Below are 21,822 nucleotides of genomic sequence, written 5' to 3'. Positions count from 1 at the left end.
ACATGGCCTATATTCACTGAGAAATGGATAAAATATTCATTTACAAAATGAGCTGTATTCAAATATGCTGAGCACTGTATAAATACTCCACAGTACTACACAGTACTATACCATACCGTTACTATGGTACATAACCTAGACACATACCACTGCGATGGCATGTTTGCAAATAGCTTTGCCTTGTTACATTTACTTAAAAATATTTTGTGTGTGTTTTATGTTAACATAAAATACTGGATAAGACACTGGACTACTCATATATATATATATATATATATATATATATATATATATAATTTTATATATATAATTTTTAACCAAAAATGCATAAACCACTCTAGGCTGATTTGCTGGTTTCTTCCCTGTACTGGCTGGTTTTACAGCTAAACTTAATTCTGTCTATCTTGTCTGCCATCCTGATAAGTTAAAAAGCGCCTTGCATATCCACTAAATAAAAAACAGCGAACAAGCTTTGGCTCTTTTTTCTTCAGCAAGGATAGCTCAGGAAAAAAAAAAAGACGTGAAACTGCTAGCTGCAGCCAAGTGCTCATATTCTGTCTGTAAATTAAATGAATGCTATATTATTCTCAAAGGTTTAAAGTCATAAAAGCTGATGACATCATCGCTAGACAGTTGACATAATATTAGTCTTACAGAGCATACAGTGTGCAGGGTGAAAGAAATTCTAAGACGTTGTCTTGAGTATTCATTCAGGCCATTCAAGTGGAAATGAAGTGAAAGAAAATGCTAAAATTAACAAAATGACTTCCTTAAAGCAACAACCGAGGTGAGCTCTGACGGAGTTTGACTGTGAATGGTTTCAAAATGAGTGCTACTCTACCACCAAAAAAATAACACCATAATTAAGCTTGATTTAAATAATAAAGATTTAGGGTGGAAGATTTCTCATTCAAAATAACAACATATAGATGCACACCTTTGGTCGCTTGTCATCAAACACTAAAATACTGCATACTGTACCAATTTGAAATGGTCTAGCATCTGCCTGAATGCCAAGTCTACCACCGCAATGATAAACATCTGATATTAATCATACAAGCATACTCTTGTTGGCCTTCATTTTTGTGCAAGACCAGGAACATCAAAAGTTTAGAACTATATCTTTACAGTCTTCAGGGAATCTCAATCACTAGTGCACACGATTATGACGAGGGAAGCATAGCTCCATGCTTCATAATGGATGAAAGTGCAACATTATCAAGTGGTGGAACAAACCACGAGTTTATAAAAGAACTGGACATCAATCCAATGAACATTGAATATATACATATTGATGGCATCTGTCTGTGTTTCAACACTATCTAAAGTTTAAAGAAATCTTAGAGGTATCTATACCATTTTTCTAGAGGACTTTCACTGTCCACTTCAGGTTGTTGCATATAAAAAAGCAAAAACAAATCGCCTCAAGTACATAACATTTGCACAGGCAAGAGATACTGGACACTAACATAACCTTCAGTTGTCTCATGCTGATAATATGAGGGATAAATTGACATCTCATGAAAAAGGGCCTTAAGAACACACAGACAAACAATTGAATCTGTTTATATGTATGCACTTGAGTCTATAAGTAATTGTGCAGTGTACAAACAACAATTAAAGTGCCGTATGTCATTTAAACTAACCAAAAAAATTGAGAATGTTTAAAATGAGGACTATACTGGGATACAAAATTAAATTAAATAATCTGTCCTCTATCTTACGACAAATTATGCACTGTGTCTGTGTCAGTCCAACACAATCTCATGGCAGTTCGTAACTTTTTGATTTAGTGGCTAAATCGTATCGATTTGTACAATCTAATTCGTACAATTTAGTACAATTTGTTCATCACACAATGATAGTTAGGTATCCGGGTGGGGTTGGGTGCCACACCTCCTTTTTAAAATCGTACATTTTCATACGACTGAAGTCGTACAAATTTGTACGAATTAGTCACTAAACTGACACAACGTAAAATACGTTATCTCATGAGATCAGGCTGGTCAGTCAGTGGGTAAATGAAAAAAAATTGCATACATACGCTCCCTCTACCATGTGCAATTAATCCATGCATTCACTTCGGCCTACCTTGATTTTAAAAATAAAACATGCTTAGTGCGGAGAGGTGCGGGTATAACTGTAATCCTGTGCATGTACACAAGACTTAATAAGTGCTGCCTCAGAAAACGTGACCTTTGTAGGAGGCTGCTGTAAAGAATCTCAAAGGTACTGCTCATTAATTAGTCATGAATTAGCAAATGGTCATATAGTTAACATGCCTTGATAGCAAATATTCAAGATATCAAGAGTTTCAAGATAACCTGAATATATTTTAATTTACTAAAATATAACTACATTTGATCAATTTGCCCAGTATAAATGCTAATTATTGTCAAACCACACTGCTCTCAATGTTTAGAACTCTAGGCAATAGAATGCAGGAGGCATGCAGACAGGTTAGTGAAGATCCACTTGATATAAGGTCATAAGGAAAATGAGCAGAGAGAATAAGAACATCTCATTCCCAGCATGCTCAACACTTTAGAAGATACGATTGTTTGATAGAATGTACTGCACTGAAACACATGTATGGATTCCATATATAGTATTAACACACACACACACACAAAAAAAACTGCCGGAAGTTCAAAACATCCTCTATTGCCATGTGTCTGAAGCACATAATAATATGAGAAGGTAAGCTCACACCCCAGGTTTACTCAGGCACAGAGCCAGACCTCATTTGACCTTGAATGGTGGCTCTCTCTCTAACCAGCGCACACGAACTTTTTGTTTGTAGTGATACTCCTTGAGGAAGTCCTGCATGGTTGGAGGCAGTGGCAGGGCACCAATGCCATCGTAGGTGGTGTGTCTACAGATGGAGGATCGTGCCAGGTGCTGAAGGCTGAAAGGGAAGGTCCGGTGTAAGGGAGCAGTGAGCAGGGGTTCAAAGAACATACAAGCACTGGGGTCTTTATAATGCTCCAGTAAACCTGTTACTGTGGAGGAGTGGAAGACACATGGGTCATGTGCATCAAAGCTGAAGTTGTGATTCCATTGTTCAATGCGTGCATGCAGTGACCGATTGTAACGTCGAAAACTAACAGAGAACAAGTAGTCCTCCTGTGCGGAGTCGCGTAGAAGGAAGGTGCCTTCCGGCCGTCCATCCAGCAGGGCTTCAGCTTGGTACCGGTCCATCACTCCCCAATAACAAGGAAGTGCAGTTATGGCCTGTAGGTCAGGTACTAAACAATGGATGTAGTCAATCTGTGTGTGGACCTTCCAAGGCCCTGGCTGTCTGGAGCAGTGAGTGTCTCCAGAGGCATGCCTCTGCTTGGGCCTTCGTGTCTGTAAGCAAAGGGTAGTTGAGTCCTCCTCAGAGTCACAGTCAACCGTGTGGGATGGCACTGCCATACTTGTTGGAACCTGTGCGGCGATCCCTGATAATCCCCCAGAAATGGAGGAGACTGTTCCTAGGCTCCTGCCCTCCCCAAGTGTTTCCCCAACACCAGGAGCCATCTTTGGTCCTAGTTTATAGAGGGAAGAGCTCTTTGAAGTTGCCTCCAATGTATGGATCTGCGCATTTGGAGGTGGGTCTACTCCTTCCTCGATGCTAAGTCTACGTCGTTCACGCAGCCTCTCCTCCTCGTCCTCAGGGGAAGAATGGGCTGAATCAAAAGCATCAAAAAGAGCAGAAGAGGAATGGGGGCTGACTGGTGCTGTATGTTGCTTAATTAGGTGCCACTTGTTGGCCAGATCAGAACCTGGAGGAAAAGGGCATGTTTCGAGCATCAGTTCTGTCAGGTGGATCTTACGTTTTGAGGATACTTGACCTTTGGCTGACTGAGAGCGCCGGTGTGTGGGGAGAGGAAGGCACAAGCCCACGGTGTCTCGAAGTCGTTGTCGCAGAGAACGGCTGCTAAGGCTACGCCCGCTGCTGCCAACTTCTACAGAATCATTAATTTCTTGAATGGAGCTGACGGCATAACGACGCTCCCTTCTGGCTGTACTTCCTCTTGAGCGTCCTGTTCGCCTGTCAGCCTCAAGAGAACTTTGTGTGTTAGTTGAGCAAGAATGCTTCTTTTTACCTCCCCAGGGAGCATGACGTGAATAGGAGTCCCTGCGAACAAGTGGGCCTCTCCGTGCATCTTCACTCTCTTTGTCAATGGAGATTTCTACTATTTGAGGAATATCCGCCACACAATTATGGCTTCTGCGTCCACCAGTAGCCAATGGAAGAGGTGACAAGTTGCGTGAAGGTGTGGAAGACCTGGTTTCATAGGGTTCTGCATGTGCTCCCCTGTCCAAATCCAGCACACAGTGAGCACAATCTAAGTCTTGACTACACAGATGGGACTCTGAGCCGTCACTGTGGAAGAGAGCTTGGCATCGGCTTCTAAGATTACCCCACATCTTGCCCACGTTCTCCACAGATTGGAGACCACAACCTATCAGGGAAACAAACAATTACCAATTAATATCTTGTCATTATATTTAAATCATAACATGCAAAGCAGTGATCATGTGCAAACAGAAAAAGAAAATTGGCAAAATTTATTTTTGACATTTTCTTGGTGGACACTTAATGAGAGGGTCGTGAAATGAAAGCTGGTAACACAGGCTCATTCTGACAATGTAGCCCTATATACATTTCTGGAGATCACGAATTATGTATATAAAAGTACCTATGGGTGCATTTCATCTTTAAAAGTAAAAGAAACCCTCGAGTACTTTTGAGATTTTAACAGATTTGTGTGTGTTGAGCATCACTTAAGACAATGTTAGCACCTGTTATCTTTAATTGTGGGGAAAACTGGATAATGTTGAGCTTTTGTAAGCTAATTTCATCTTCCGGGTTTAAAATTATTTTTGGGGCGGGATCAAAATCGGTGAAGTAGCGCAAAACTGCAAGTGGAGTGGTGACGCGTTGGTTTCTCATTATTATTCATAGCGGAGTTTTCTTATCCTATGAGAAGAGCCTGCTTCTTAATTATTCATGACTGCACATGCTTCCCGAAGGCAAGACAGACCTGCCAGTGCCAATCTGTGAGACCCTATGTTGATGACTGGGTGAGACTGAATCTATGTCCCCACGGTACACAGGATTTAGCCATTCATGAAGGATCGTTTCCATGACTCACGGGGTGTGATGCATGTTTTTCCCCACGATCCTGTTAGGGCCAATACAGCAAAGCTGTGTGTGTGCAGCAAGCATTTTTGTCAGGAGAGCAGTAAGAGAATTGGAGAATGGCGGACGTTGTCTTTTATCAGGAGTTCCTTCACATTTAGACACATTGCCGTGCTGCTGTGTTCGCTTAAATCCTCTAGATTACCAGCAGGGCTAATGGTTGAAATAGACAGGGCAAGAGACCTGCTGCACTGCTCCACTGTGTCTGCATTCAGACTCGGGGATTGAGGGAGAAGTCCTCATTTATAGTGTTTATATGAACATGATTATCTTACGATTATATACATTGTGGTTGTGTGTATATGAAATTACAAATAACAAATGTAGCAGGGCATTAAATCAGTTTATTTCTTTGCATTTAAACTTTGTAAGCTATAAAATCATGTGTCTCCTCACGGTTTGTGTCTCATTTTGTGAGCTAACTGACAACAGTTGTTCGCTCCACTCCTTCTCCCCTGTTCTGCTGGCCACGCCCACTCCTTTCTCTGCTCGCAGAGCTCCACCAACATTATGATGCATTTTTTGAAAAAATTCTGAGGTAGACTTGAACCGAAAGTGGGAGGTTTCATTGCCCTTTAAAACGAATGCTACAGGGCGGTGTGACTGTTCCTTTTCACGCTTACGAACTGACCACTTAATCCGTATGGACAGCTTTCTCACTGTTGCCAGTTTGTCCAGTTAGCTCACTATGTACGCTGGCAGACTTAAGACGCTCAAGTCGACCACGATGACAGAGTTCGAGTCCGGTAAAGAACGATTCAAGAAAGCAGGTAAGATGAAAACAGAAGCCAAAAATAAAATAGGTAAATAACAGGGTGAGAATGTGATAAAATCTGAAAACGTAAAAATCAGACGACGGCTTTTCTTTTTTTGGATTGCTATTTAAAACTGTCGGTTGGGTTTAGAGGAGGGTGGGTCAGTCAGTCGACATCGTTCTCAGGTGGATTTACGCGAGAACAGCAGGTGCAAATGGCACTAGCGAGAGAAATTTGACATCTCAAAAAGCGTGCTGAGTAGCTTCTTGTGGATTCGCGAAAACAAAACTGCAAAAAAAAAATGTATCTCCTGGGACATATTTCGTGATCTCCAGAAATGTATATTGCGGTACATTTTCAGAGTGAGCCTGGGTTGAATGCAGGGTATGTTGGCATATTATTTATTAACTTCAACTTTATTTATAGAGCATATATAAGTTCAACTTCTGTTGGTCAAAGTGCTGTGGGAGAAAAGGGAAAAGAGGAGAAGGAACGAAAAAAGAAATGATAGCAATACAAATAAATAAAAGCAAAAATCCTCAAATATTATTTGCAATTAAAAGCACCAGTTTATTTCAAACTGTAAACTGTGGTACTGCAGTTTTAAAAGATGGAATGTAAACATGCTAGGTATATATAAACAGCACTAAAACATTTAGCGTTTGAGCATGGTGAATTTGGTCAAAATGTTATACAAAAATTGCATGCATATGTTGGGTGGGTGCAGGAGTGGTAGAGTTAGCACAGAGTTGCCAGGCAGACGTGCATCAACACAAGGCCATGGCTATAAATGAACTGAGGATCTGCTCCCAGCTGATCTGCTGGTATGTACTGTATTACTGAGCCAGTCTGGACCTGACCAAGAACTTTCACTGTCATGGCAGCACAAGCACGCACACACACACACACACACAAATATGTACACATACACTTACAAAACAGGGAGAGGTAAAGACAGAGTATGGATGGGAGCACAGACATCTAGACAGACACATAACAGTCTGTCTGTGAAGTGGTTTCTGTTCCATTTTTTTTCAGTAACAAAAAAAATGCTGATCTTGCCATAAACACTGGTTGTAATGCACAAATTACGCTAAATTGAGGCCAACAGCAGATCAAGCTTAGGTCTCCCCATTATAAGGGTAGACCAAACATATCATCTTCACAAAGCAAAATACATGGTTGACTAGTTTAATGCCAAAATAATACATAGGCATTAAAATGAAGTTCTCCAACTTAATACAGACCATGATCAGACTGTGTCATGAGCTTACATTAAACTTCAGAGTTTGAACTTTAGGTCTCATGGCTTTTACTCTTCTTTGTACGCAGTATCACTGTCAGTAGTACTTTAAGGCTATGCTGGAAATGATTTTTTTTAAAATGACATGTAACTTAATTTCACACAAAGAAAGACTTGTAACTCAAAGTAGACATTGACTTCACTTGGATTTGAGCCTCTGACTGAAGAATTTTTACCTTCGAATACTAAACATCAGATCTGTGATCATTACATACTGTACTAATCTGATAACTTACAAATCAACAGTACTGTTTCACACTATGGCTGCTGTTTAGCCAAAGAGAGACTTGCGCATCAAGAGCTTTTAATGTTCACAAACATTGTGCAGGCCTTTTTTAAAACACAAAATAGATTTTTTATATATTCAAGAAACTAAATTTAGTATTTTCCACAATCCAGTTAACAAATATATGAATATTAAATGAAAAATAAAATGTCAATCATATTATCAAGTGAAAAAGAATTATGTAATAAGTTCTAAAATGGCAGTCTTAAAGTAAAAACAGTATTAAAAATAGCTGCAAGCAGCAATTAAGGGGCCAAGTACTTCATAGGCAGAATGAGCAAAGCAGTCCAGAGGCTAAAAACAACAAGTTTAGTAAGGAGCATCAGACAAAGTGAAACAATGGGTTTTTGATTACATTAGAAGTATGTAATGACTGACAGACAAAATGGCTGACCAGGGAAAATCAGACATAATTGGATTCGGCATGATCCGCCGGATGTAAAGAGACCAATTTTATGAATTTTGGACAAACAGTTAAGAAATTATAAGTAAAATAGATGCCATTTTTTTTGTATATCCCAACCACTAGGGGGCAGTAACCCGAAACGCTGCAGATAACCTCAGACCATAGTTGTTATACCACACACACTAAATTTGGTGTAAAAACATCAATGCGTAATGGAGATATCACCTCAGGGTTGTTTTTGCAAGCTCTATGTTAGACTTGTTCACAAGTTAAATGCAAACAGTTGGTCTAATCAAATTGAATTCCATAACTTTTGGTCAGAATGATTTGTAGATCATGTGATTAAATTTAGGTGAAAATCAGAAAAACGGTCTAGGAGGAGCTAAAAAAAAAAGGGTTTCAATCAAAAACCAAATGGCAAACAGGAGGTTTAGTTCATTTCGGCATATTTGGTATCATTGGTCAAGACACATATAAAAAGACACATCATGTCAATGAGGAATGTTTAAAGGTTCAGGATACCCTGGAGAACTTTTTTTATATTAACAGATGTGTGTGTGTTGAGCATCAGTTAAGACAATGTTAGCACCTGTCAGCTTTAATTTTGGGGAAAACTGGATAATTTTGAGCTTTTGTCAGCTAATTCCAGCTTCCGGGTTTACAATGATTTTTGGGGCGGGATCAAAATCGGCGACGTAGCGCAGTACTGCAAGTGCAATGATGACGCGTCGGTTTCTCATTATTATTCATAGCGGAGCTTTCTTATCCTATGAGAAGAGCCGGCTGCTTAATTATTCATGACTGCACGTGCTTTCCGAAGGCAAAACAGACCTGCCAGTTTCAAGCAAGCTGTGAGACACGGAGTCACGGACCCACGGCACGCAGTAGCCGTTCATGAAGGCTCGTATGTGTTTGTTTCTATGATCCACGGGGTTTGTTGCATGTTTTTTCCCCGCGATCTTGTCAGGGCCGATCATACAGCAAAGCTGTGTGTGTGCTGCAAACATTTTTGTCGGGAGAGCAGCACGAGAATTGAAGAATGGCGGACGTTGACTTATCAGGAGTTCGTTCACATTCAGACACATGGCCGTGCTGCTGTGTTTGCCTAAATCCTCCAGATTACCAGCAGGGCTAATGGTTAAAATAGGCAGATCAGGAGACTTGCTGCACTGAGTCTGCATTCAGCTCTATAATAGACCCGGAGATCGAGGGAGAATCCTCATTTATAGTGTTTACATGAACACACTTATCTTTATAATGATATAAATTATGGTTATGTGTATATGAAGTTACGAATAACAAATGTAGCATGGCATTCAATTACTGTTTATTTCTTTGCATTTTAACTTTGTGAACTATAAACTCAAGCGTCTCCTCACGGTTTGCATCTCATTTTGTGAGCTAACTGTCAACAACAGTTGGCTTACATTCTCCCCTGCTGGCCACGCCCACTCCTGCCCGATGCTCGCGGAGCTCCACACCCATTAATCATGCATCTTTTAAAAAAATTCTGAAGTAGACTTTAACCTAAAGTGGGGTTGTCATGGCCCTTTAAAAAGTTATTAGCATTTTTCAAAAATTGCTTAGAACTATTGGCCACAATGGGCGCTGCTCCATATGTTTTTGAGTACCTTCAGGTAGAGCAGCACAATTAATCGTTAAAAGATCGCGATCTCCATTCGACCCCCTAGACCAGGGGTCACCAATCCTGGTCCTGGAGGGCCGGTGACCCTTCAGTGTTTAGCTCCAACTTGCCTCAACACACCTGCCTGGGTGTTTCAAGTATACCTAGTAAGACCTTGATTAGCTGGTTCAGGTGTGTTTGATTAGGGTTGGAGCTAAAATCTGCAGGACACCGGCCCTCCAGGAACAAGTTTGATAACCCCTGCCCTAGACGATCTTAATCCAGCATTTCTACGATTCTGCCAATCATATTTTCAAGTTCAGGAGAAAAGAAAAGGCGGCTGCACGAGTCTTTTCATTGTTTCACATTCTTTGCTCAGTGACATTGACAAATGATTTTGAATGAGTCACATACTGTACTTAAAAAGTAAAATTCACCTAAAAATGTAATTTTTGTCTTAATATAATGATGTTTTCACGGCGGGGAAATCACACGTGACGTGAGCTGCTGACCGTGAGCTGTTATCACAGAGAGGGCGCGCACGCTCTACTTAATGATAGCCGCATGCGTCAATGCGTTATAGAGATATCGGCTTAAGTTCATTTTCGCAAGTTGTACATTAGATTTTGTTCGCCAGTTCAACAAAAAAAAGTTTGACTAGTCAACTTGATTTCCATAACTTTTGATCAGCGTGGTCTGTAGATCATGTGATTCAATTGTGGTGAAAATTGGACACTCGGCCTAGGACAAGTTTGAACAAATAGGTATTCAAATAGAGTTTTCAAATATGGCGGAAGAAGAAGAAATAGAAGAAACAGCTGAAGAATAATAATAGGAACGCTAACATAAACAATAGGTGCCACCGCACCTGCAGTGCTTGGGCACTGATTACTGTAGAAAAGATCTACACAAAATTCACTGAAGAAGGAAAAGCATCATCCATGAATAAAATACATTGGAAAAGTTTGAATTTGAACTCACTAGATTCAGTTTTTACGCTTTTTCAGTTAGTTACAAATAAATAAACAGAAGTATTGGGAGAACAGTTTATAGTTCAGATATACATCACTGATGTTTATGGTAAGTTTAAAATCACAGTTTAACAGAACTTGACGCTGGTGAAAGTGGTAGCAATTACATTGTTTAACCAATAGGCAGTGACAAACAACCATCAAAATTATGACACTGAAAAGATTTTCAAAAATGATCCACCTGTGATGAAACTAAAGTTTTATGTGTGTACAGTTGAATCATTAATTGAAAATAAACATGATTTGTACAAGATGTTAGATTTCTATATTTAGCATAATCAGTGACAGCGGCAAAGATCGTTTTTTTTGTATGAAATACTTTCCTTTTTTTTTTTTTAGCCGGTTCTTTTTTGATTTTTATTCTTATTTAAATAACAGGTTTTAAGTTCTGTTTGTTAAATCCAATGGTTTTTGCAGTAATATTTTTGCATAAATGAAAACCAAATGACATTTATCTCTTCCCTTTTTTGCTGACCCAAAAAATGGTCTGATCCGGAACTAAAAAAAAAAAAGTAGTGTGATGCGAACCATGAGATTTGTGATTCATTACACCACTAAAGCATATAATTTACACAGTGGATGCCCTTCCAGCTGCAACCCAGTACTGGGTACTGGGTTTAAATGTTAATAAACACTCATTCACACACATACACTACGGCCAATTAAGTTTATTCACTGTGGGGCAAACAGAGCACCCCAAACTCCCCAAAGTCGAACCGGTGACCTTCTTGCTGTTAGGCGAAAGTGCTAACTACTGAGCCATCATGTCACCCATTAAAGGAACAATTGACCCCTAATTTTTGTTCTGTTGAACCGTTTAAAGAAAATATATATTGTAGACTGATGGAAATCTGTAACAACAGGCTTCCATTAGATTTGTTTTTCCTACTATGGAAGTCAAAGGTTACAGGTTTCCAACATTCGTCAATGCATCTTGTTCTGTGTTCAAAAGAACAAAAGAACTCATACAGTGTTGAGCAAGTAAGGGTGAGTAAATGATGACTAAATGTTCATACTGTGCACACTAAAAATGAGTAAAAGTATGCAAAATGTCTACGTCCTTTTTAATGCACTGTATTTTTTACAGTACATTCTTACCTACTCTGCACTGAATTAGCTAAAATTCTTTTACTTGAATCAAACATACAATGTTTTAAAGATATAAATCGGCTGCCAAGCAACTTTTGAAAGACTAAATTGCACTGTGACTGAACCAATGCAAACGTAAACGTTTTAACGTATATTACTTGCAGTCAGTTTGGAATCATGTGTTGTTTCCAAAATAAAGAGGTGACGCTACTTCCTATTTCAAAAGCAAGTGGCTTCAAACAATACCTCCCTTTGTGCAACTAAAAGAAAAATACCAACAATTAATATTTGACAAGACAGGTTAAAACACTAAATGACATGTCAGCGAAGTGCAGTGGGATGATGTGCAGATAATTATACAAGACAGAAGTTTTAAAAAGCTGTCCAATAATCCAGTTTCACTACACCAACAATTATAAAGATTTTATTCACAGCCAAAAATAAATGAATAAATAATATGCACCTGCAAATTAAAAGTGGCAAAGTGGCAAATTGGCACTTTCCTTTTTCAAATTCCTTTTTCAAATACTTTTTTGTCTACCAACCATTTTAGGCCTCCAGATACATCTATTATCAGATGCAGCCTTGATGTTTTTCCATTGGAGTCGGCATAATTCTTTCCCTTGTCTATGCAAATCACTTTAAAAAATCTAGCTTTCAAGAATGAATGCACAGACACTACATTCACTCCAAACACTTCTGATGTCTGTTCAATAACTTTTCTAAACATGCCTTTTTTGACAAACATTACCTGAATTTTATTTTTCATTAAGCAAAGGAGATTAGCCAGAATGTTAAGGCCTCCTTTTAAAAATTAATAATAAAAAAAACGGTATTTGTGATAGAATCTTCATCTTCGATTATGAACTTTGACTATGTCCGAACCGATTTCATATGAAAAAACTTCTGTGCAACCAAAAAAGATGTTAAAGTAGCAATATACAATGTTTAGAGATGAAAAGCTTTGAGTTTTAGAGAAAAAAAAACAGAAAACTAAACAAAAAAGGCTGTAATGACATAGATATTGAATAGGAGGGCTGCACAATATATTGTTTTGAATTTGCAATAGTGACATCGCAGGATCAGCAATGTTAAATTTGTATTATAATTAACCATAAAACACGGTTCAAATGCAGAGTTTACCTTAATAATGTGAAAGGTCTATGACTATCATTTATGCAAAGAAGACTACAGTTGTCAGCATTTTAAAATTGTCCAAAGACAAAAATGTACGGTTTTAGGGATGCACCAATATGTATTTTTTGGCTGATATCGATAAGCGATAACTTTTAAGATATTGAGGCCGATAACCGATATATCAGCCGATAAATATAAATATTTAAAATTATATATATTTTTATATACAGCAAACAACTGGTTTCATTAAGTTTGAACTGATCTTATGAACTGAACGGCATACTCAAAGCGAAAGCTAATTACATTGACCTATATTCACGATTTCACATAAATTAGCATGTCAAAAATAAAAAAACATTTTCGCATAGCAAATTAACAAGCAACTTGACTGTTGCATAAAAATAATAGGTTAAATAGGTAAAAAAATGGGATTTAACTAACAAGTAGAATAAATGTTTTATATAAAATTAAAATGAAAGAACTAAGAAGTGAAACCAGCTCATATGTTTTTGAATAATCCGTGTTACAGTAATGTACATATGTAAAAATATGTAAAATGAGAGGTGTTTTGACAGAAATTCAGAAAGTATTGCTTTAGAAAACGCGGCATAAAAATAGTCCAATTCTTTTAAACACGTATAGGTGCTGCTTGTCAATCAGACAACACTTCTATGTTTATTCTTGCTTTCAATTGCGGAAAAAATGACCGACGAAAGGTTTGTGATGACTATCTGATGATACAATGCATTAATATTAACAAACAATTATATTAGCTTACAAACAACCCAATGAGTTGTTTTGCATGTGTGCATCATAGCTATTTTTCCTGAGATTTAAACCAAAATGATGAGGAATATGGTTGTTAACACACAGCAATACCACACAAAGCAAGGACATACTTTTAAGGAATAAACAATTTGAGGATAGCTCCGTTATAGTTCACTGGACATGTCTGAACAAACTCAACCCACGCATGCGCTAGGCAGGCAGTTCTATAAAATTACATAATCTATCGGCTTATTGACATCGGCCTAATTCTGATATCGGACTCATAAAAATACTATTAAAAATAGCATTTATCGGCCGATAATGATATGGCCTCTGATATATCGTCCATCCCTAGAAGGCTTTGATCCACTTCAAATGTTGACTACTAGGAGTGTAACGATACACTCAGCTCACGATACGATGTGTATCACGATATAGTGTTCACGATTCGATGTGTATCACGATATTTGGAATAAAAATTGAAAATTTAACTGAAATGCAAATTTTACCAAGTAAACTATTTTTTATGTATTTCTTTTGTTTCAACTTGTTAAACTGAACCTTCTTTTAGAAAATATATTTTAAAAAAATATAAAATAAAACTATTTAAAAACTTCTTAAAAAATATTATTGAAATGACAGAGACAAAATTAAGGAACAATTTAAGGTGCAAAAAAAATAAGCTTTCTATTCAATTGAATTTAACAGTAAGAGCTTAAGGCTTTGCTTGGTCACTTGCGTTTTTTGTGTGTGCAAAAAAAATCTACATTTCCAGGTAATCAGCAGTTCTATAAGATAATCCTGAACTTATGTGTATCTGTCTGAGAGGTTTTTATGGATGGCTGTCTTCATGTTGGGCATGATGAGTGACAGGGTGGCCGTCTTATCATTACACAGGACAGTCGTGACTCTTTTTAGCAGTTTAGGCAGGTTTACTATTTCTTCGGCGTCGCTGATGTCGGCGCTATCAAGTGTATCATGTTGACGTGCATTTTTGTGTACCTCTGTACTCAAATTTGGCTTTAAAGCTCGTCGTAAACTGTCCGACGTACACTACTCACTGGAGCTCAGACGCGCGCATGACAGTGTGTGGCTGTGAGGTCACGTGATGTGCGTTTTCAGCAGACGGAGGGCTGTTCAGAAATGCTAGGTAAAACACGGTGTGGATGTGGATCATTTTTCTTCTGAAATGCGATTTTAACAGTAAGACACATTAGTGTAAACAGGGCCTGAGTGTGTATTTTTCGTGAGCGGGGCGGAGGTTTGGTGATGCTGGCTGTTGTCTATTGGCCATAGACGATGACATCGTCTATCGGCCCAACCCTAATTGCATATATCCTGCAATGTGACTGTTGAGAATGATCACATTGCTAGTCGCAATCTTATTTTTTTTTCTTGCAGCCCTACACTAAGGCCGTACTCACACTAGGTACAGTTGCCTTGAACCGGGCCAAAGCACGCTTGTCCCCCCTCCCGTCTCCCCCAACGGCCCGCACTCACAACACAAACAGGCCTCGGCACGCTTACGTCATCGCTGCTGCGCTGTTCAGTGAGAAGCGCTCTCTCACTCAGCAGCATAGTGGAGATTTCTCTAGTTATATCGTTTTAGTCGGTTTGATATGCAGTAACATGCAGTCAAATATTTCGCCAAACAGTCCTTAGGGATGCGGGGACACGCAGTCAGATATTTCACCGAACAGATCCGCCACTTTTGGCGCTCATAAACAATCATAAAGCTCTCGTGCAGCAGGAATGAGGAGGTCTGCTGAAGGCGCGCAGATGTCGTGTTGTGAGAAGTTCTTGTCTTTAATAATCTACGGCAGTTTGCATTCACTGAACAGTAAGAATGATTAATTAATCCATATGAAACAGCCCCTTAAAAGTCACGTCTCGCTTTCAGTTTCGGGCTTTGGCGCGTTTTGCACTCACACACAAGCGTACCGTGCCAAAGCCCAAGTGAACCGCGCTCAGGCACACCTCTTCCAACCGGGCCAGGGACGGCCAAGTGAACCGTGCTTAAGCCCGATTCAGCGCACTCACACTTCTCAAATGATCCGGTAAACGGGCCTGGGCACGGTACGGATGGCATAGTGCGAGTAGGCCCCAAGGGTGCTTTCACACCTGCCTTATTTAGTTCGGTTGAATCGCACTAGAGTTCGTTTTTCCTCTTGGTGCGGTTTGTTTGGGCAGGTGTGAATGTAGCAATTGTATTAGAGTGCGCACCAAAAAAGCGTACTGAGACCTTCTTGAAGATGTGGTCTCGGTACACTTCCAAATGAACCCTGGAGTGTATCGTTTGTGGCGAGAATATGATCCGAACTAAAACAGAGCCAACCGCAAAAAGTACTCCATCTTTTTGGACTAATCCAGCTGCCAAAGGCCAATGAGCGCTGTGCATTATGGAATGTGGACGAAAAATATTTGTTGACAGCGCTTTACCAACAATTTTAAACAGAGAGAGTTGGGGAACAACATTACCTGATGGAACGTTGGTAATATTCCCGGAAGAGGACCATGTCACAGTTTAGCTAAATTAATTCACACCTCCCCCTGAAGTGGCGTGCGATGCAACTTCGCCGTTTTCTATGCATTAAAACATTCTTTTTCAGCCGCAGCCGTACTTCATTATCGTAATGTACAGTTTGACTATAGCGATGTATAAAAACTATATATTATACTATGAGCTCGCACACAATCAGTCAGCGCAGTCGTACCTCCATAGTCAAAAGCGACATTTTGTGTCTGCCAGTTTATTTACTTGCAGGAGTTTCATTGGCATTTTCATGTTAATTCTGACTAATCGAGGTGTTGTTTTTATAGTAGTATTAGTAGTAGTAGTCGTTGTCAGTGTAGTAATATCAGAAGTAATAGATGTTGTCGTTGTAGATGTTGTAGTAGCAGTGATTGCTGTAGTAGTATCAGTAGTAGACGTTGTAATATCAGTAGTAGTAGATGTAGTAGATGCTGTAGTTGACGACATTGTAGTAGTATTAGTAGTAGTAGATGTTGTAGTAGAAGCTGTAGTTGTAGACATTGTTGTAGTAGTATCAGTAGTAGAAGATGCTGTAGTAGTATCTGTATTAGTAGTCATTGTTGTAGAAGTATCAGTAGTAGTAGTAGTAGACATTGTAGTAGTAGTAGTCGTGGTTGTGGTAGTAGCAACAGTAATAGTTGTATTATTATTATACTTTTGTTGTTTTTGTTGATGTTTCATTTTCTTTTTATTTGTATGATCCAAATTTGTGTACCGTTTTGCATATTCTAATAATAATAAAAAAAAAGGCTGACGAATCGAAAAGCAGTTTAGAAAATATGTTCAACAACACCTGGCCAATGAGTGATGTGGATTTTGTCACATGACTGCATTTTGGTTATTTTCAACTGGTTCGAACCAAAGAATTCAGTGTGGTATGAAAAGGACCCACAGAAGGCAGAAAATGCTACAATGTATCATTTATTGCCCTTGGTCCGGACCCAATGAAGAGAACTACAGATGTGAAAGCACCCTAAAATATGATGGTGATTATATTTTTATGTGATCTGTTGAGATAAACCGCTACGGTTTTAAGAACACCAGAACAGAATGCTACAGGTGAGAGCTTTGTCAACACATAAATAATCTCCCCATATTTCTGCTGACAAATTAGAGCAGAGATGAGGCATAATCAGAACAGTTTGATAATTGTGCTTCCTTATGTAACTAAGCAAAAAGTTTGGAAGTTCTCTTTAGACGTCTTTTATCTAGACTCCTAATTAGATAGTCAAATAGGGACAGTCTGTCTTCGCTTAGAAACTGCCCTGATTCAGCTCTTACTTAAATGAGAAAATGAGGAAAGAAAGAGAGTTCCGCAAAACAAACAAGGTCAGAGCTCAAGCAAATGTCATTATCAGACTAGCGGTTTTGAACATAAAACTCCTCTGATGTAGCTCTCCTACATAAAGGCGTGTGTGTGTGGGTCATGAGTGCATGGATGAAGTGCCAGCGCGAATAAGTGTTATGAGCTCGGCAGCTCATCTACCCCTGTGACTCATTAAATGGGCTCCTCTCTGATCAGATCTAAAAGAAGGATGCGAAGCATTGCAAAGACGTGACCTAAAATAAGACTGTATTGATTATCTATTCTATGAAAATGGTATTCTGAGAACAGTACATGAGTGACCTGAATGCACTGTAATGTGTGGGAAGAAAGAGGAAGCATGTGTACAAGAATGACTGGGAAAAGGGGGTGTTAAACTACAGTACAGACATTGCACAATGCAAAAAAAAAACATCAACATTTTACAAACAGAATATTTAAACTGGAAATGTTGGCATCGAACTGCCTTAACACTGCACAAGAAAATATCCACTGAATGTAAACATTTTGGGTAAATGAATACAATCCAATTGTATTTCAATGAATGTCAAATAATGACCATTGACAGTGTTAATTTTGTAAATTCAAGGGGACATACCAAATATATATGTATAGAATTTACTTGAATTTACAAGATCTGTATACAATTAATCTAAACTGAATTAAGGCAAGTCATTATCTACAGATTAATTTTAATAAATAAATAAATACTTTTATTTTGAAATACACAAGATACAGTACATCATCTAAGAATCATCTATAAGAATGTCCATAACTGTGTTTAGGTCTAATAGAAATAAATCGACAGATAAAGTTAGACTACTACTGTTTAGAAGACTATATTAACTTGAGAAAATATCCTCTGCAATTTCTCAGTTCGACACGCCTAATCTCATGGGGTCCAGATGAGTGGCCTGGCTTTTGGACAACATTAAGGGGCGGAAGTGCATTTTTGGGAAAAAGGAACAAGAAAACAAGTAAATAATAGTAATTTGTGGGCCACTACTTTCAGAAACAAACACTTGAATTGGTGTATGGCAACGCCAATCCCTGAAAACAAACAAACAAACAAATTAATGTTTTTAACAGTTGATGAATGCCCCGAAATTGGGCAAAATAAATGTGTTTAAGTCCTCTGGATGTTTAAGGGGATTACATGTGAAATGCGTTCTTTAAAACAGAACATACGATCATTTAGACAACTTAATGTGACTGCTTATAAAACGGTTAAAGACATGGTGATCACAAAGATACTAATACTTTTTATTGAGGTAAAGTTGGTTTTATAGTCGCACAATCTTTCATGTAACTGTCTCTAATGTTTGCCATGCTACTTTGAATATTCTGTCTGAAATGGCATGCAAGTATGACTTCACAGTCAAATAAATAGTGCTAATGTTGTTTTGAACAATGTTGAACTTTCATAGCTATTGGCTGCTAATATGGTTTAGAATTAACAAAGAATACAATTCTGAAATTATGTCATTAAGGAGAATGTCTGAATATCTGAACATAACACCAACTTTACCTCAATATACTTTTCTTTAACATACCTAAGATTTTGATGGTGGATAACTACAGTACATAACTACGACCATTGAGGTAAAGTTGGTGTTATATTCACACATTTGGACTACTGAATAATATAATAAAAAAAAGGATTCTTTGCAAATACTTAATAGTAAAATTAGATTAGCATTCAGCAACTATCAAAGTACAGCATTGTTCACAACCAACTGAATAGTACTAATTTTGTTTTGAAGTCATGTTCACATGGGACTTCAGTCAAATATTCAAAGTACCATGGCAAACAATACAGGGAGTGTGTTATAAGTTGTCACTGAACGAATGTGTGAATATAAAACAGACTTAACCTCAATACTACACCCCAAGTGATATCAGTAAGCTACAAACTCCGTGCTGCTGAGAAAGATAAGAAACGTGAACCATCCGAAAGCTCGAATGTAGATCCGGTAAACTCTGCGTATTCATGTTAAATGTATGTAAATATCGCCAGATACTGCATGTATGCTGTTTCCCTAAATTAATCAAGTCTAGCGACACATTCAGTTCCTAACAGCTTACACAAAAGGGTCTAACGTTTGCCATCACCAGAGTTTGGGGAATTGATAGTCAGGTTTCGAGTGAGCCGAGCAACGTGGAGCGAAATGAGCGAGCGGGCGCGCGCGCACGGGAGAGACACACGGGAGGATGTTGGAATGTTGAACATGGGTAGAGGAGAACATGCTAAACCGGCGGTGACATCACTCGCGTTCCGCCACATGAAATCACACATAAAGAAGCAAGAAACTAGGCATGCTAAAAAGCGCAGATCGTGGTGCATTGCATTCCAGAGGACGATGTGTTCTGGTGAATCGGGCTTACTTACCTTTTTTTATTGTGTATGTTACTTCGCAGCCGTCTTTTCTCTGCAAAAGAAGGCTGTTAAAGCTGTTACACTCGCTACTGTCCCGCATACGCTCAGTCCTGGCGGATAAAACACGAGCGACGGGGCAGAAGTGCTCGTTCCCGAGGTTGGCTTTTATAAAGCAGGCGAACGGCTGAATCTCGCGTCATTCTAGTCGGATGGAAAAGCAGCATAATCCAACGCCAATCTCCGGTCCACCGAGCCAGTACTCCTGCTTGACAAGTCGAGCAAAGGCGTGAAGAAGAGGCCGATAATGCGCGCTCGCGGCGGGTTGAGACTGTAGGGAGACGCAGGACGAGAACGTACTTCCGACGGATGGGGGACAGACGAGCGTGCTGGCCAACCAATCAGATTGCAAGTTGAGAGAACGTTGCCTCCGTTGCCACCCTGAAAACGTGGAGACTCGAGATAATGCATGAGTGCCAAGGGATGAATGATTAATGATTATAGTCAATCAGACAAAGTAGCCATCTGTTGCCTTTTAACAGCCCAGTGTGTGTATATGTGTGTGTGTTGCTTATTACGGGAGGGTCATCCATAATGTTATTAAATCTCTAAAATAACAATAGTATATCGCAGTTAGTCTAATTATGTATAAAATAAAAAATAAATCAGAAATTAATAGCAGGCTAACAATATAATACAGAAAATGTTGAAGGTGAAGATCTGTTTGATGATTTAGAATGTAGTGTGACGTTTTAAACCACACACGCATGCACACACACAAACACACACCTTGTGTTTTGTGGACCAAGTGTTTAGAGGTGGGAAAATAGAATACACAGTGTGTCACACACTCTGTTAAAAGACTCATGTCAATGTGTTATGGTTATTTGTGAATAGGATGCATAAAATAAGACAAACTCCACCAGTTTGCTGTTTAACATGAAATCCAGTTGCAATGTGGTAGGTAGAAATAACTAAAGCGATTAACACTACAATATTCTGTCTATTATCGCAACTGAATTTCATGTTATACAACATTCTGTACTGGAATTATATATATATATATATATATATATATATATATATATATATATATATATATATATATATATATATATATATTTATACAACAGTTCTGTCTGGTTCTCAAATCTGATTGGCTGATAGTCGTGCGATATTCTGCAATATCAGAACTCCTACAGCCTCTTTACCCTTTGTGTATTACTCCGCCCACATACAGCCAGCAAAAAGCAGACACTACAGATCTAAAGTTTAAAAGATGCACGCTCAACTGTTTAACTGTCAGTTTATGAATTGAATTCGGAAGTAGTTCCTCATACAAAAGGGTTTTTGAGACTCTCCATGTTTGATTTTGTTTTTATATACACAATTATGCCGTCAAACTGTTACTGTATATAAACGAAATATCACACTCGTAGCAGTGCGATATGGCTGTATATCGCACTTGTGGGGGCACTAAGGCAACGCACGCCTCCCACCAGTGCCGATATACAGCCATATCGCACTGCTACCCGTGTGATATTGCTCATATATATTTATATATATATATATATATATATATATTTCTATTGTACATGTTTTTAAACAACGTTAAATAAATTAGCTGGAAAATGTTTTTTGTTTTTTTATACAATCCAAGCACACAGCTGAATGTGTTATGCTTTTGGTCATGAGTTTAAGTTTGTTCAGAACAATCTTTCATGTGTCTATTTATGTCCAGACAAAGAAACACTGTGCCCAGACATCTGATTTCTACGGGCAGTTGCCGACAATGATTTGCACGGACTATATGAACATAGACACTGACATTTTGGGGGAGGAATGAAGTAAGCTTTAAGACCCTCAAAAAGCCGTAAATGGCTGCTTCTATTCTTGCAACACAGAGCCTACACACTCATAAACCCCACACTATCAGTGTTTGAAAGGGGCATTCATTTTCCTCCTACTGGTGATGTCATCATTTTGGAGTCACACCACACG

General features: G+C 38.7%; 1 protein-coding gene across 3 annotated transcripts; it reads right to left on the bottom strand.

The window, feature by feature from the left end:
- Window positions 1-534: 534 nt before the first annotated feature.
- On the bottom strand, window positions 535-20,156 carry socs5b (suppressor of cytokine signaling 5b). 3 transcript variants are annotated; one of them, XM_087278041.1, is made up of 2 exons: window positions 19,837-20,156; window positions 535-4,451 (listed from the first exon to the last, which is right to left on the bottom strand). In XM_087278041.1, the coding sequence occupies exons 1-2, from the start codon at window positions 19,922-19,924 to the stop codon at window positions 2,743-2,745; spliced, it is 1,797 nt and encodes a 598-aa protein (XP_087134167.1). In that variant the 5' UTR covers window positions 19,925-20,156; the 3' UTR covers window positions 535-2,742.
- Between the last annotated feature and the right edge of the window lie 1,666 nt (window positions 20,157-21,822).

This window comes from Danio rerio, chromosome 13 (genome assembly GCF_052040795.2).
Source record: "Danio rerio strain M-AB ecotype USA chromosome 13, GRCz13ab, whole genome shotgun sequence".
Lineage (NCBI taxonomy): Eukaryota > Metazoa > Chordata > Actinopteri > Cypriniformes > Danionidae > Danio > Danio rerio.
This window is presented reverse-complemented; position numbering and strand designations above follow the sequence as displayed.

Excerpts from the sequence above, each read along its gene's own strand:
- socs5b (XM_087278041.1), bottom strand. The coding sequence starts at position 19,924 with ATGCGGGACAGTAGCGAGTGTAACAGCTTTAACAGCCTTCTTTTGCAG. Across the intron at positions 4,452-19,836 it reads AACATACACAATAAAAAAAG|GTTGTGGTCTCCAATCTGTG; the intron begins GTAAGTAAGCCC and ends TTTCCCTGATAG.